Here is a 15,932-nt window from a genome sequence, read left to right as displayed (position 1 = left end):
TTGCATTTGCAATGGAATTTCAGGCTAATCTCTGCCTGGCACCTTTCTGACAAACTCATTTCTTGTTCCAGATCCACAAGGGCTTTGTCAAACCTGCTGCAGCAGCAGCATTATCTAAAGGAGCCTTTGCTCCCCAACCTGGGAAGTGGAGCCGGGGCAGTTTGCCCATCTCCAGCGCTGCTCAGCACCAGGAGATCAAGGATGACTCCCTGGAGCAACTGAGTACGTCTGCTGTATTTCTTCTCTGAGGGACAGTGTATTGTGTGCATGTTTCAGCATAGCTGTACCAAATGTTTTTCCTGAGATTGGTGTCCCAGGGACATTTAGAGACATTTCCCCACGGGAACTGCTGTAGAAAATCAGTCTGTGTGCTGGTCACCTGTGCTGCAGAGCTGTCGGCCTGCTTGCTGTTGTTACGCAGGCGACCACAAAGAGTTCAAAGCTTCAGGCTCTGGGGCTGCCTTTTGCATCTTCTGGAAGCTGGGGTCTTTGCTTTAAAGTGAGCATCTTGCATTTTGTTTCCCTCAGGGAAAATAGTGAACATGGAAAACCCCATGGGGAAATATTCTGAACTGGAATATATTGGCAGCGGGTGAGTCCAACCACAGTTACTTCTCCATAACCATGGGCCAGGTGTTCTTCTGGTGGAATATCTATGCAGTGTGAAGTCAGGCCAGCTGCAAACAGACATCTATTGCCATATTCAGACACTGGGGATAGATTGTCCCATCTCTCAGTGCTGCTCAGAATTTGTGAGTGTGCCCTGAAGGTATTGTCAGAGACATCTTCATGCTGCCAAGGTCTCTTGCCTGCAGCAAGGAACAGGACCTGGAAAGATCTCCTTGTCTCTCAAGTGTGGGACTGCTCTGTGTTAATTTCCTTAGCATTTTTCTATCTCTCCAAATCATATAGCCACACTAATAAAAGGGGAAAAAACTTGCTTGCCTGAAAGTGCAACCTACTCCCTGATAGCTGTCAGATAACAGTTCTCAGGAACATTTCTTTCCAAGAGTTTGCTGAAGGAAATTCTCCATGGTCAGGATGAAAACTATGAAAACTGCGCAATTTAGAACATGAGACCTGAGATGAAAGAAGGAGCTCTCTTTAGGAGCTGAGGCAGTAGATGGCAGCACTTCAGGGACAGGCCCAGTGCCCATGCACTTGAGAGGAAAATGCATCATCTGCCTTCTGGCAGAGCCCGCCTGCATCCTGCAGGTCTTAGGCATTTGCAGCAGAGATCTCCTGTGTGGGCTGGCTTTCACTGCAAGAGCTAAATGGCTTCTCATTTTTTTGCTGCTTTTTTGTTTCTAGGACTTTTGGATTTGTGGTTAGAGCAATCAACAAAGCCACAGGAGTAGAGGTAAATGTCAACAGCCCCCGCAATCTCTGCTGCACTCAAGGGCTTTCCCCTCTGGTGTGAGCAGCTGTGGCCAGAGCTTTGGGTAGAGCTGTGCTGAAGAGGCAAAAGAAACACAGACTGGTACCAGCCTGCAAAATACATTGGGGACAGTCTTTGTCCTTCTCAGCTGCCAGAAGGAAGGCACGCAGGGCAGCAGTTCATTTCAGAGAAGGATGTGCTCACTCGCTCTCAATTGCTAAAACAAAGGTGGTGCCTTAGAGCATCTCACTGCTCTTTGGGGCGACAGCTTCAGAGTCCTGAATTCTCACTTCTGGTTGCCAGAAAATGCATCTGAAAGTTACTGGTAGTTCCTCAGACACCTGCAGTGCTGCACTTGGGAACTGCACATAGGGAGAGATCTGCAAGGCGTCCCTAGAAACCCTAAGCCCTGCCCCTAGCCCAGGATGTAGCCACAGAGTATTAAGGCATGGATTACTTCTGAATCCCATACAAAGCAGCAGGGAGTGGGCTCAGAGGTTTGTGGGTGAGACACCACTGTTACCAAGTGGACACATCAAAACCTCAGTGGCCATGTGTCCTGTAACTGGCCCCCAAGGGAGTGGAGCAATGGGCTGTTGCAATGTCAGTTCCTAATTGCTGCAATGCCTAATCAGAATGCAGTTTGGCACAGCTTGGCTGTGTCATTGCAAAATCATTTGCTCCATGTGCCTTGTGGTCTCGTGCCACCAACTTCTCAAGTTACTGATTTTCAATGTCATTTTAGGTGGCCATAAAGAAAATAAATCTCCAAGGACCGAGGAAGAAGGAACTAAAAGTCTATGAACTCATGACTGTGAAGATAAATAAGAATCCCAACGTGGTCAACTATTTAGGCAGGTGAGTTGTTGTAAATATTTGTTTACATATTGCAAACATGCAAGATTGTTCACTGGCACAAAACAGAGCTGTAATTATTGGTTAATTATTACTGCTCTGCTCATCTCCAGTGGATGGGAAGAGAATGCATCTTGTCTGCAGGAGTATTCCCTGGCACACATAGTTTGAAAATTATTCAAAAACCTGCATCACTCATATCTAATTAAATTAATAGACTGTAAGTTCACAGCCACCACATTATTTTGGGACTTGACTTTTTTCAACAGTCCTCTTACGTCTGGGTAAACTAACATGGATTTTCCTTGGATTGTGTCCCCTCTTTTCCATTGCTTTGCATGCCAGGAAGACTAGGTGGTTATTTCCAGAAACACGCAGTGTGACAAGTTTTTTATCTGTTCCTAAACTGCAGTTTTTACTTGCTGGCTATTTAAGACATCTCCTTTTCCAAAGCTGTGCCTTTCTTCTTGAGACAGGTTTCAAACAATGCACAGCCTAGAGGGAATGTCTGTTCCTTTTCTTCTGTCCTTGTCACACAGGGACTTGGAAATAAGAACCAAGAAAATAAACTAACCATGCATGTTTACCTCCATGCTCTTGTTTCCTTCTTTCAGCTACCTTGTGGATAATCAATTCTGGCTGGTTATGGAGTTCATGGATGGAGGCACTCTGAGCGATGTCATCAGCAAGACCTACCTGTCTGAAGACGAGATAGCAGCCATCAGTCGGGAGGTCAGCAAGCCCACCTGTGCTTCCGAGGGCTTGGGCAGGATTGTCTGGGAAACAGAGGCTCAGAACAGGAGAGGTTTCATGTATAAACTTTGTTTTCCTAGTGCTGGTATGCTATGGGCAAGTAAAAGTATCTCAAGGGAACTGCCTGCCAGTGCTCCTGCACTCACTGTATTCAGTTCTTGTACTCTTATCTCCTGCTGTTGTATTCTCACTCTGCCTCCTGTATTTGTATTTGCTCTTCTCCACCTTGCCTCCCTAAACTTGTATCTTGAGCCTGTCTGCGCTGCATTCCTTGCCTGTAAAAGCAAAGGTGCTGGTGGCTGGATTTGAAATGATCAGCTGAGAAAAAACAGAGACTCATTTCTCACAGTCCTCAACTGAAAAGGACAGTAGTGCAGCCAAAATGCTCTTTGCTTCAGGAAGGTGACTGATGTGATACTTCAAGTCTGTGCTGAGGCCAGCAACAAAACTCTCGTCATGCAGCCTCCCACCCAAAAGTGACCCGCTTCACACCAAAGAGAGGGACTTTTTTCTTTCTTGGCCAAACCCCTCCTTTGCCCTCTGCATGGAGAAAGCACATCCACTGCAGCAGCAGTCATCCTGGCTGGTTTGCAGGGGACAGTCTACAACAGCAGGTGCTGTTGCTCTTTCAAAAGCTGACATGCCTTTCCTTAGAAAAGTCCTGCTCTGCAAGTGTTGGAGCAGCAACTCTTCCTCTCAATGGCACTGTGTTCTGCCATTACTCGCCATTCCCATGCAGAGGGGATCTTTTAGAGACTCTGTTTCCTTTCTTGTGTGATGAAATCACTAATTTTTGCCCTCCTGCTTCTGTTTCCTCTCTCAGTGCCTGCAAGGATTGGATTTTCTTCACTGGAACCACGTGATCTACCGAGATGTGAAGAGTGACAACATCCTTCTCAGAACCGACGGCTCTGTCAAGCTGGGTCAGTATATTCCTGGTCAGGTGCAGCGTTCAGGGATGTGGGGTGAGGGGCTGCTTTGAGTGGCTGCCAACTCCCCAGAAATGGTGCTGGTGGCAGTGCAGGGCCCCACCGCTGTGAGCTGAAGGCACGGTTGCAACGTGCACAGAGGTATAAGGAACCAGGAGAAGTCAAGAGTGGCGTTGGTGTGTTTGTGTCTCTTCCAGAGGGAGGGAGCTACAATCTAAAGCTTCAGGGGAATAAAGGCCACTGCTGTGAACAGCGTTAAAAAACTGTGATTTTTTTGGAAGTGGCCAATTCCATACTTCCTTGGCTAAAGCCCCAAGGAAACTGAGTGTGGACAGTTCTTCAGGAGATTCAACAACACATAGACTGAGAGTGGGGAATTCTTTTGCTTGATTTCCTAACTTGACCTGGCTTTCATGGTATGTTTATTTGTCCACAGCTGACTTTGGCCTCTTTGCTCAGCTCACCCCTGAGCAGCGTAGACGGAGCTCAGTGGCCGGCACTTCTGGCTGGATGGCACCTGAAGTGCTGACAGGTCAACCATATGGCCCCAAAGTGGACATATGGTCTTTTGGAATCGTGGGCATCGAAATGGTGGAAGGAGAAGTTCCTCACAGGAATGAAACTCCTGTTTCGGTAAGGTGCAAATACTCCCTGATCCCACTTATCTTTCTCACCTGTCCCATGTCCTGTGTGCCATTGGACAAATCCCATTGCCATCTGCTGGCACCACTTCCACCAAGGTCCCCTTCTAAACATGTCCCTGCAGCACATCAGCATCTGCTGTAAATTCAGTTGCATCAGAAGGGAAGTAGCAGTTCAGAAACCTGGCATTTTGGCCTGCAACCTGCCTGACATTTCTCATTTGCTTTTTGAACTCCGTTGGTGCTCTGTCTCTGAAGGGCAAGAATTTTTCAGTGGAGAGGTTAGACATGTGATAAATATCCTAAGAAATTGACGTTACACCTTCCCAGTTTCAATTTTATCGGAAAAGAAAAGAAAATGAAAAAGAAAAAGAAAAAAAGACACAACCACCAAAGCAATGCCCAAGTAGTTTTGTGTAGGAGTGACAGTGGGTAGGACGGTCGGGATGGATGGAGACGAGAGATCTTTGAAGCCAGGTCTTGGAACTTTCGGTTTATTGCAAAGGGTGTGGATGCAGGGCCCTGCTTGGAGCTGCCAGCCACAACTCGGAGCAGGCCCGAAAGGGGAGCCCAAAAGAGAGACCCGAAAGAGTGAGGAAGTTCCTGTTACAAGACAATAAATCTTCTTCTGTGCAGAATGTTCAAATTTTCACTAACCAATCTAGTCCAAGATACAAATACTAGAGTATTTAGCTACAGCCTATAAGAATCATTACATTACCATACTGTGTTACATTTTAAACCCTAAAAACTACTCTTTGGACCCCTTCTGCCAAGCTAGTAGGGTCTGCTCTGACCCTTGGACCTGTCTGCCAGCAGAGGGTGTTGTTTAATCAAAAGGGGATTACCTTCAGCTGGCCATACCATTGTTTTCCAGTTGTTCAGTAACTAAGGCTAGTAACTATCTCAAAGCTTACTTTTCATTTCAATCTTGCTTACAGTTTCCATATTCTCAAAATCTTTTGCCAGGCATACATATTTGTAAAGGTTTTCCGGTTTCATCTTCCCCAACAGTTTTGCTTTCTTTTTCTTTTTTTAACCACAGCACATTGATTTTCCTCCACACTGTAGCATCTTTTCCAAGTCCTGTGGGTCTTCAAAACTTTCAGGCTTTCAAATAATCTGTACATTGCTCAGTCATGTGTGTGGGTGGCCTGGATAAGTTACACTAAACCCTTGGCTGTTTCTGGGTCTTTTAAAAAGTTGATGAGCTTGCAGCCTGGTGCCTGGGGCTGGGATTCAACGTGGGCGGTTGATGCTGGTGCTGTGTTCCTTTCCCATAGGAGCAGGGCCATCCCTGGCTTGCACAGTGCTAAGGGCAGTGAGGACTCCAGCTCCCCACCATGTCCAGTGGCTGAGCTCAGTTGCAGAGAGACAGGATAAAGCCCCCTTTGTGACCTCTGGGGGTGTGGGAAAAGGAAAGAAAGCTGCCATAATTATTTATACTCCAGGGGAGTGTGCTTGCTGTTTTGGGCTTAGAAATTTTCCTCTGGGTTGAAGAGGATAATAACGAAGTCTTTTTGGTCACCATCTAGTTCAGTGCCACCAGCACAGAGCTGTTACTATTGTGATGAGCATTTTTCTGGAGACCAGGCTGCAGCCTGGTGTCACGGAGAGCCTGTCAAAACCTCCCACTTCTTACAGACATTTTTTGCGATGGGGACGCCATTAATGCATTGACTTGAGTATACAAATGAGCAGAGGGTGACCATCGGGATGGTGCTTCTTCTTCTGATTTGAACTTGGAAAGGTTTCCTTTTGCCACATAAAGAGGCTGAAACTTGCAGCTGAGAGACAGAGCTGCAGGTGGCTCCTGTGTGCCTAAGCCGGCATTTTCATCCCAATACATTTGTGCAGGTGTCTTAAAGGGTCTGTGTTGAATATGAGATTCCAAATGTTTGTTTCCTCACCCTGAGGAATACCTGGTGGATCTCCATTCTTGCCTCCCATGCACCTCTGTTTTCTGGAAGAGGACAAGAAGCTCAATGAGTTTTGGTTTATGACCACTGTGCTTAAGGGACCAACAAGCACTGCAGAGATGCCTTTCATGTACTAATCCTTGGAAATAATAGCGTTAGTGTAGCAGAGTCCATCTTCTGAAAAGCCTGTCAAGGTGGTGTGAATCCTCCAAGAAGGAAAGAAGCTTTGTTGATGTAGCTCCCACTAACTGGGTCAGTCAATGAAATTGACTGCCAAGGCAAGATCAGCGGGATGTTGGAAAAGCCGTGGTTTTTTGTTGGTAAAGGAAAGTCATCTTTCCTTTACCATCTCCATCTTACCAGAAACTGCTCTGCAGAGTGGAGCTTAAACAGTGGGTTCTGGGAGAGCAGTTACAGATGGGAAAGAAGCAGGTGGAGCCTCGTGTTTCCTTTTCCTGCAGGCTGAACTCCCAATAGCCAGAGGAGAGAGACCACAGCTGCGGAAGCCCAACCGATTCTCGCCTCACCTGTGTGACTTTCTGAGCTGCTGCCTGCAGACAGACGAAGAGCAGCGCTGGTCTGCCAAGAGGCTCCTGCAGGTAAAATGCCAAGGGGCTGAGGTGAAACAGTGTCTGAGGGATGGGCTCCTCCTCCACCGAGGTCCGAGGCATCAGATGAGCCCCCTTCCTCCTCACCTCCACTCTTGGTGATGTTCAAATGAAAACAGTGAGGAATCCTAGACTGGGCTGGGCTGGCAGGGCTCTGGAAAGTCCTCTGGTCCAAGTAACCTGCAATGAGCAGGGACATCTTTAAAGAGATCAGGCTGCTCAGAGTCCTGTCCCACCTGACCTGGAATGATTCCAGGGATGGGGGCACCTACAAGCTCTTGGGACAACCTGTGCCAGGGTGGCACCATGCCCCGAGAAAAGAAGGTCTTCCTTAGACCTACTCTGATTAGATCCCCATGTCTTTAAAATTATTTGCCCACACTCTCTTGTAACTGGCCCTGTTAAAAAAGGTGTCCCCCACTTTCTTCAAAACCACTCTGAAATCTTGGAAAGCAGCAATAAAGTCTCCCTGGGGCCTGTTCTTCACAAAAGTGAATAACTCCACCTCTCTCCGCATTTCCTGAGAGGACAGGTGCTCTGTTTTCTGGCTGTTTCTGTTGCCCTGATTTGGTGGGATGTTCAGTTTTATCTAATGGCAAAAGAACTGAAGTACAGCAATGCAGGGTAGAGAGACATGAAATAGTGGTGGAGGAACCCAAGGCTGCCAGTCCTGGCAGAGCAGTCTGGAGAGATTTGGCTGTGGGCAGGAGGGGCTGTGAGGGACTCACTGTGAGCCTCTGAGGGGCCGTGGTTTGTGCCCCCCACCCCACCCTTAGAGGTTTCTGGCACACAAACAGGGACAGCTGAGAGGGACTTGTCCCAGCCCCATCTGCTGCCTGGCACGCTCAGGCAGAGGGGAACTGGCCCAGGCTGACTGCCAGGTTGTGTGGCAGAGAGGGAACTGCAGGACCCATCGCCGCTGGACTGGCCCTGCTGGGGAGGAAGGTGCCATCCCACACAGGAGGGGCAGGGCATGGAAAGGCAGACACTGCTTTGTGTGCCTGTGGAAATTAGCACGGTGCTTGTCATTCCAAGACAGGGACCTAGGGGAGTCATTGGAATTTCCTGAAAGGAAGAAACCCCAGGGACAGAAAGCACCATTTCTAGAGCACTAGCAGGGCAAAAATCCTGGCAAGATGGAGAAACCAGAATAAATGGAAGAGTGGGATTCTGGGCCAAGTTTGCCTGTGATGGCAAGGTCCTGCACATGACAATTAAGGAGCAGATGGTCCCATTGTTTTACTTTCTGGGTCTTTCTAGGAACTAGAGGCATCCTGATGGAGTATGTGAGGCACTGAGCTTGGAAGGTCATGGTTCACTGGTCTTTGTTGTTTTTTTTTTCCTTTGGACAGCATCCATTTGTAACATCAGCCAAACCAGTGTCCATCCTGGCACCACTCATCACTGTCCTGAAGTGGATGGAGAAGAGAAGAATGTAACAATCAAGTCAAGATGTCATCGCCAAAACCAATTTCGAGGATTATAGGATTGTAGACGAGGATTTTCATTAAATAAAGTTTCTGAAACATCAACTCACTTGGAAGACTGCCCTCCTTCTGACCCCTACAGAAAACTCAACATTTCCTTTTGAATTACCAGTTGTTTTTTATGGGTGTTAAGTCACACTTATGGCTTCTTTTGTATGGTTTTTAAGTGGGGGAAGGATCTTGTCCATTCATCCTCTCCAGACCACACTGTCTTTGGAATATGGCCCACTAGGCAGCTTTTGGCCAGCTGTAGTATTTCTAGTTGAGGCAGAAAGGGCAATGGCATTTGCAGGAAAAAACAAAGGGAAATGGGGCAGCCAAAACATCCTGTGCAGATGCAGGCCTTCAGCTGTGACTCGAGAGCATTTGGGTGCCTGCCACTTGGATTTGTATCGCGAAGGGCAATATCTTTGGCCGGAGGAGAGCCTTGCTCAGCAGAGAAAGCAGAAAGATCAGAGAGGTGCTCTGAAAGGTCTCCTGCGGTGCAGAGCTGTCAGCGAGTGTGAGGTGAGAGCGGGCCCCGCCTTGCCCGGCGTGGAGCCGCAGCAGAGCCCTGGCAGAGCCCGGAGCAGCCTGAGCCTGGGCAGGGGCAGGCTGCAAGGAGGCCCTTGTAGCTGCAGGAGGCACAGCCTGGCCCTGCGTGCCTCTTGCTGGCAGCGGGCGCATCCTCCGCTCTCAGAGGCCAAGCGCAGCCGGCTGCTCCCGAGGGGAAGCGGAGCCCTGCTGGGCACAGCCCAGCCTGGAGGCATTGGCCCTCTGGAGTCTGCCCCGAGGAGAGAAAGGCCAAGGGCAGCTGAGGGCCGGTGGCCTGGCTCAGCATTCCCACTCTTGTGCCGGCTGCCCTGCGACTCCTGGCAAAGGTCAGCAGTGTGTGCAGCACTCTGGGCACCGGGGCAGGAGCCGGGCTGCTCGGCAGGCTGGAGCACAGGGCAGCGTCCTTCAGGCACGGCGCTTGTGCCAGGGGACCATGGGCCAGCGGGAGGCAGGGACAGCTTGTCAGCTCCCGGCTGCAGGAGCCAGTGCCTCACACAGCTCTGGGAGGCAGCGCCTGCACTTCTGCACTGAGCCACAGCAAAGCTGTGACCTGCAGAGTGCTTTGCAGAAATATTCAGGGCCAGCAGGCCAGCCTGCTTCGTGCTCTCTGGCACACAGCAAGCGCTGTGCCACGCTGCAGCTCGGAGCTGCTGGGAGGGAGGTGTTAGAAATAAACTCTTAGGTACAATTAAATGGAGACAAAGTCATTAAAGCAAAAGAGAACCGTTCTTCTTAGTAAGGATTCAACTGAGCTGGGTGTACTTCCCTTTGGTTTGGTGTTCAACCCTCCCCCCCCTCCCATTTTCCAGCACACATCCACACCCAACAAATTAACTGGAACAAATGCAAACCATAACTAACAACACCTAGCTGCTGGCGGCGCTGGGATGAGCCCCGGCAGCACAGCCCGGCGGCCCTGCTGGGAAAGAGCCCCCGAGCCCGCCGGGAAGGGGCCCCGCTGCCCCGCAGCACCCCTCGGAGGGCAGAGAGAAAGCCAGCTTCTTTTCCTCTCTTTTTTCCTCTCTTAAAAATGTGTCCTAGAGGCGGCGCCAGCTTTTCTAATTGGCTGAGCAGCGCGCCTGCTCTCAGAGGCACTCAGTGATTGCTTCTGCCTGGCACAGGGAAAGCTTATGGCAGAAATGCCTCACTTTCCCGGCTGCCTTCTTTCCTCCTCTCCAAAAATTGACCCATGCAAAACCAACAAAACTGGGTGCTCCTGGGGCTGGGGAACCTGGAGGCTTAGAGAATACTTGAAAAACTTGTGTGGGGCCCTTCAAAAACCTCATGTGGCTTCATATCCAGACACACAGCTAAAGCTCAGATATTTCTCTATTTTTTATCTTTTTAACTGAGAAAGGAAGTCAGATTGTATCAAAGAAAATTCTATAAAGCAATGAAAAGCATATGTACACTTCCCTTATTGCCTTGGGATTTTACTCCTTAAAAATTGCTAAGTTTCTCTATCAGTCTATTTGCAAAGTAACTGTTTATCCCAAGAAATTTAGATACATTTCCCCTTGGATTACAAATTAAGCATTGCAGCTTCAAGGCATATCCAGGGATGCACAGGTGACACTGCGCTCATTGTCTCAAAGAAGGTGAGCGCAAACATAGAAATCCCCCCCCGACACCTCAGCATGCAAGCTGAGACTGATTTGAGAGGAAGGGCATAAAGCATGAAAGGATTGGGTTTTCTTGAAAGATAAGAAGGAAAAAAAAAAGTCTGTGGAATTACAATACAAAGCTAAGTTTATTACCGAGCTAAATGAAATGTTTCCAAAATTACCTTGCACCCAAGGAAAAGAAAGCAATTTAACATCTTAATTTAAATATGGATTATTCCCCTTCCCCAAGACCTTAGTCTTGCCTTTAATTGTGGGCCCTGTTTATATTAGAATGCCAGGTGCTGCCTGATATGGAAAAGACAGGGTTCTCTTACCTGTGTGATCTAATTTTCATCAGTATTGAACAGAATTGGAATTTATTGCAGGCTGCTGGTATGCTGCTGCAACTCAGGCAGAAGTGGCACAGCTTGTTTCTGCGTCGTATGCGAGCTCCTTCTAAGCTGTGGTCTGAGGTTGATGAAACAACTGTAAGAGCAATTACAGCTGTTCTGAGTGCTGAAGAACAGTCTGCAGGTCTACAGCAGCCTTCAGGAATTGGCCAGAGACCAAGGCCTGTGACTTGTGAAGAACTTCCTTTGGCATCTACATGCATGTCAACCAACAGCAGAAACAGCTCAACAGAAACAGAATTGTCTGACTTCTCTCATGCTGAAAAGTAAGATGCTGAGGTCTTCTGCTCACTGTAGGTTGCAGTTTATGTATACAAGTATCACTTAAGTTTCTGCTAGTAATAGGAGGTGGAAACAGCGGAAGTACAGTTGGAAGGTGTTATACTGTTGTATGCTGCATTGTGGTCCCAAAGAGAAGTATTTCATACCTGGGGCTGCTGTTGGAGAGAGCAGTCAGGAATATTGTCCATGAATTGTGATGTTTGAGAAGTAGCAGAAGAAGTTGAACAGTAGCATTAAAAAGCAATGAATGGTCAGTATGAGTTTTTAGTTAGGCTTTAATAGATTTTGTAGTTGCTGTAATACATGTGGTCATGCAGTAGGTTGGCAGGTCGATGTACGTTGTTCAGTGACTGCTTGTGAAACTCAAAGTATGTCCTTTGTAGGGTTTCAGTGAAATCTACTTCTCCTGCACTCCACCAGCCAAAGAAGTACAAAGAAAAAGACATTTTGCTCTCCAGACAATCCTCAGATGACAGATCAGCTCAGTCCTCAGTGAAGCCTGCAGACAGCAGTAGCTATTCCAACACCTGTGCTACTCCTTCTTCTCCAGTGTCGGCAAAGGTAGAGTTCTCTAACATATCACCCTGCTCTTCCAAAGTAATAGAATTTCTTGCTGATATCATTCTGCAGTTAGGTATTTTACTGATAAATTAGGAAGCTAACGTAGCTTTTCATTTGTAACACTGCATAATACTTCCTTCTGGAACTTAAAAATCTAGACTAAATATCCTTGTTTCACTAGTTTAATACAGCAAAAATAATTTGTAGACTGCTGAGGTAAAGCTATCCAAAGTAGAAAACATGAGATTTAAAAAAAACCCCAAACTTGTTCTAATAAACATGTATTAGTTTTTTTCAACTAAATGAGTATATTATATACACACTTCTGAAGTTTTTGGATTCTGCCTTTCTCGGCTTCCATAATAGATTTTCAATATCAATACTGATTCTGTCTTATCTACCTTACTATGACTGATTTTTGTGATGGTTATTTTAACAAAGTACACATTTTTAATGAGATTACTGTGACAGTTGTCCCATATACTTGAATAGTAGACTGCAGTAACACTAAGGAGATCATTGAGAGGAAACTTCATGGACTCATTGGAGGATGTAATAATTCCTCTTGAATTTTTCAGCTTTTAAATTAAGACAGCGTAAAAGGAAGAAAACATGTTTCCTGAATATAGAAATGCGAGTAGTGTGCTGTAGGCTACACTCTAGGATGCTTAATTTTGGTGTCATCTCAAGGTCTGTCAGACTTTAACCAATTCTAATTAATCACTAGACTTTTTAATCCTATTCTGCTCTACTTGTTTCTTGCCCCTCATGGATGAATTACTGTGGAAGGGGCTAACAGCAGGCCTGTTAGCTAAAGGAGCGAAAAGAAGCTGAGAGCAAGAAGAAGCTGTTAAAGAGCTCTCTCCAAGGCTGCTACCAAGGAGACTGAGAGAAGAGAAGAACTGAAGAAAGATAAGGAGAGCACTGCAGACAGACAAAGTATTTTTAGAAAGTTAACTAAAGTCACTGTTACTGTTCACCAGTGGTGTTATGTTGATTTTTTGTGGCCAATAGTTGGGGTAGAAGAAGTATAAACAATTAGAAAGTTTATAAAAGGTCAGCCATGTTCGATAATAAAGAATTGCCATCTGAGACCGCCTGTGGTCTGTGCTTTGTGTCGCGACCGCCTCGGGATACAGTGTATATACCAGTGACAGCTGGTGCCCACCGCGTGGAGCAACAGCCTGAACAGCGTGGTCAGTCTGGAGCCACGCGGGGTCCCAGCTCCCAGCCGTGACCCACTGGGGAGCAGCGGGGGAGGCGGCGCTGGTGCGGCTGAGAGTGGCGTGTGGAAGCCACAGGGAGGTCCAGACTTGATTTTCTCCTATCAGGACACCTGGAAGCAGGGGAGGCACCAACTAGTAATAATGGGAAATAAATCTAAAGAGGAAGAGATTGTTTTGGCCACATGGAAAGCTTTGTTAAGAAATAAGGGAATTAATACTTCAGACTATGCCCTTCATAGTATATTGCTGTGAGCTAGATCATAGGATTTTGCCACTGATCCTGACACAGCATTTAGTGTTAAAACTTGGAAAAAAGTCAGGGACAGGCTGTGGGAACTCATCTGAGCGGGAGATAAAACTTGTCCATCTAGTTGTTACCCAATTGGAGATCGCTTTTTGAGGCATTAAAGGAATGGAAAACAGCGGGAACAAGCAGAGTACAACGTGGATGAAGATTTGGGGTTGATAAAGGAGTCTGATGGGAGGGATGAGTCAGATGGGGCCTTTGATGGGGAACTTGTTGAATACATCCTTGAAGAAGGAGCAGGTGTCCATGGAAGTTACCAGGCAGGCTACCAAAGCTTCCAGGAAAGTTGCCAGAGCTTCTATGCCAGCTGCCAAAGCTCCCAGGAACACTGCCAGAGCTTCTGGGCTGGATGCTGAAGCTTTTGGGAAAGCTGCTAAGGCTTCTGGGCAGACTGCCAAAGTACCTCCTTATCAGACTCCTAAGCCTCTTTATCTCACACCTGCGCAGCAGCTTGCAGCGGTCCCCGTATACACTACACCACTGCGCCAGTTGGCTGAAATGTCTTTAGCAGAGAGACAAACCCAGCTGTCTGCCCCCTGCTCCCCTCTGACGCTGTTGAGGCAGGATGGGAATGAATAGACTTTGTTCAGAAGGCTGAGACTATAACTCTGATTTATTTCAAAATACATCGCTCTTTTATACAGAGCTTCGTGCAGACCAACTCTATTGGTCCTGAAGTGAAAACCTCGCACGCTATTGGTGTGCAGTGAATGACATACAGTAGTAAAACCCAATTATAAACAATGTGAACTACAAGAGAGATAAAGAACTTATTTACATTCTTTCTCAACACTTTCTCAAGCTTCTACCTGGTTAGAAACTTTATGTTTTCTCTTTGACTGAATCTAAGACCTACACCCCTCCACTCTAGCCCAGCCATTTGCCCCCCGCCCCCTTCTGAGCTGCATGAACAGTTTGCAAGGTCGTATCCTCCATTGCTGGACAGTGACAGCAAATCAAGTGAAGAGTCACCTGCAGTAACACCTGAGTTGGGTCAGGGAACTGTTGACAGTTCACCTTCTAATAGATCTAGCCCTACTGCCCCATGGACTTTGCCTCTGTGTCAAGTAACTGTGCTTCCCTGACAGCCTCAGAAGTTTTGGGAATTTGTTAGGAAGAAAGCAGCTGAAGAAAAAAATGGGGACCTAATAGAAAGATTAGGTGCCCCAAAAGTACCTCAGGAGCAGAGTGTTAACGCAAATGTTGCCTGTGATAATCCTATGGCTTTTCCAGTTTTTAAAGCAGTTCCTGGAACAGGGCAGAATGATAGTCATCACATCTTTGCTTGGAAGGTTGTGCAAGATCTCCAATTGAAAGTGGCTCAGTTTGGTATTAATTCCTCAGAGGTAATGCAGTTAATACATGTAATTAATGCAGTATGCTTGCACCTTATGACATCATGCACCTTGCTACAATTTTATTCCAACCAGTACAATATGGTGTGTTTCCAGAAACTTGGAGGTGAGTGGCGAAGTGCACAGCTTTAACAAACATGCAGCTGCTTCAACAGGACTCTCATCACACTGTGGGTGTTGATGCCTTATTGGGCACTGGGCCTTTTGCTAACCCAGATTTACAGGCAAGGTGGGATCCTTCAATTTTGACACAAGCTCAGCAAATAGGCATGAGTGTTTTAATTAAAACAATGGAAATGGCAGCTCCAAAGCAGAGATATGTTACTATACAACAAGGGATGAGAGAACCATTTTTGCAGTTTGTGGAAAAGCTTGCTGCAGCTATTGAAAAACAGGTAGATAATGAACCTTTGTGACATAGATTGTATATACAATTGGTGAAAGAAAATGCAAACCCAGACTGCAGAAAGATTATTGACACCATACCTGGGAAGCCCACATTGCCTGAAATGGTTACTGCTTGCTCAAAAGTTGTTTCAGTAGAGCATAAAATGGCAGCTCTTGCTGCAGTTCTAAGACCACCATCGAAATGCTGTAATTGTGGACAGCAAGGACATGTAAAGGCACAGTGTAATACCCAGAAAATAGCATCTAAGTCAAATGCAAGCAGCAATGTTATGTGCAATCATTGTGCTAAATTTGGGCACTGTGCAAGAGTAAGTATCATGCAAATGGTCAGCTGTTGCAGGGAAATGGGAAGAAGAACACGAAGGGGTGTGTGGGGACACAAATAACCTGACAACCATAAACAGCAATTATGGGCCTTCCCGGTACTGCAAAGCTACCCATTTGCGAACAGTACTCAGGAGCAACAAGTGGGTCCGCAGGGATTGATGTACCCACCGCCGACACAGTAATAACTATTTTGGCAAAAGAAATATGCAAAGTGCCCCATGACACCTATGGCCCAATAAGACGTGGATTGAGTGCATTTCTGATAGGGAGATCAAGTACTACGCTTAAAGGTATTCATGGGCATTTAGGACTTATTGATGTTGATTATTTAGGACAGAGTCATGCTAT

At 46.8% G+C, this 15,932-nt stretch overlaps 1 protein-coding gene across 1 annotated transcript; it reads left to right on the top strand.

Moving 5' to 3' along the window:
* The first annotated feature begins 105 nt into the window (after positions 1 to 105).
* Positions 106 to 8,615, top strand: LOC140681940 (serine/threonine-protein kinase PAK 3-like). Its single transcript, XM_072922665.1, has 9 exons — positions 106 to 222; positions 529 to 592; positions 1,312 to 1,360; positions 2,124 to 2,236; positions 2,848 to 2,965; positions 3,810 to 3,909; positions 4,352 to 4,548; positions 6,937 to 7,074; positions 8,436 to 8,615. The coding sequence occupies exons 2-9, from the start codon at positions 543 to 545 to the stop codon at positions 8,520 to 8,522; spliced, it is 852 nt and encodes a 283-aa protein (XP_072778766.1). The 5' UTR covers positions 106 to 222; positions 529 to 542; the 3' UTR covers positions 8,523 to 8,615.
* Positions 8,616 to 15,932: the final 7,317 nt, after the last annotated feature.

The sequence above is a fragment of the Taeniopygia guttata genome, chromosome Z (assembly GCF_048771995.1).
Source record: "Taeniopygia guttata chromosome Z, bTaeGut7.mat, whole genome shotgun sequence".
Lineage (NCBI taxonomy): Eukaryota > Metazoa > Chordata > Aves > Passeriformes > Estrildidae > Taeniopygia > Taeniopygia guttata.
This window is presented reverse-complemented; position numbering and strand designations above follow the sequence as displayed.

Bases quoted from the DNA above. Each gene is read 5' to 3' on its own strand.
- LOC140681940 (XM_072922665.1), top strand. From the start codon at position 543: ATGGAAAACCCCATGGGGAAATATTCTGAACTGGAATATATTGGCAGC. The intron at 1,361-2,123 runs GTAAATGTCAAC...ATGTCATTTTAG, and splicing joins ACAAAGCCACAGGAGTAGAG to GTGGCCATAAAGAAAATAAA. The intron at 3,910-4,351 runs GTCAGTATATTC...ATTTGTCCACAG, and splicing joins CGACGGCTCTGTCAAGCTGG to CTGACTTTGGCCTCTTTGCT.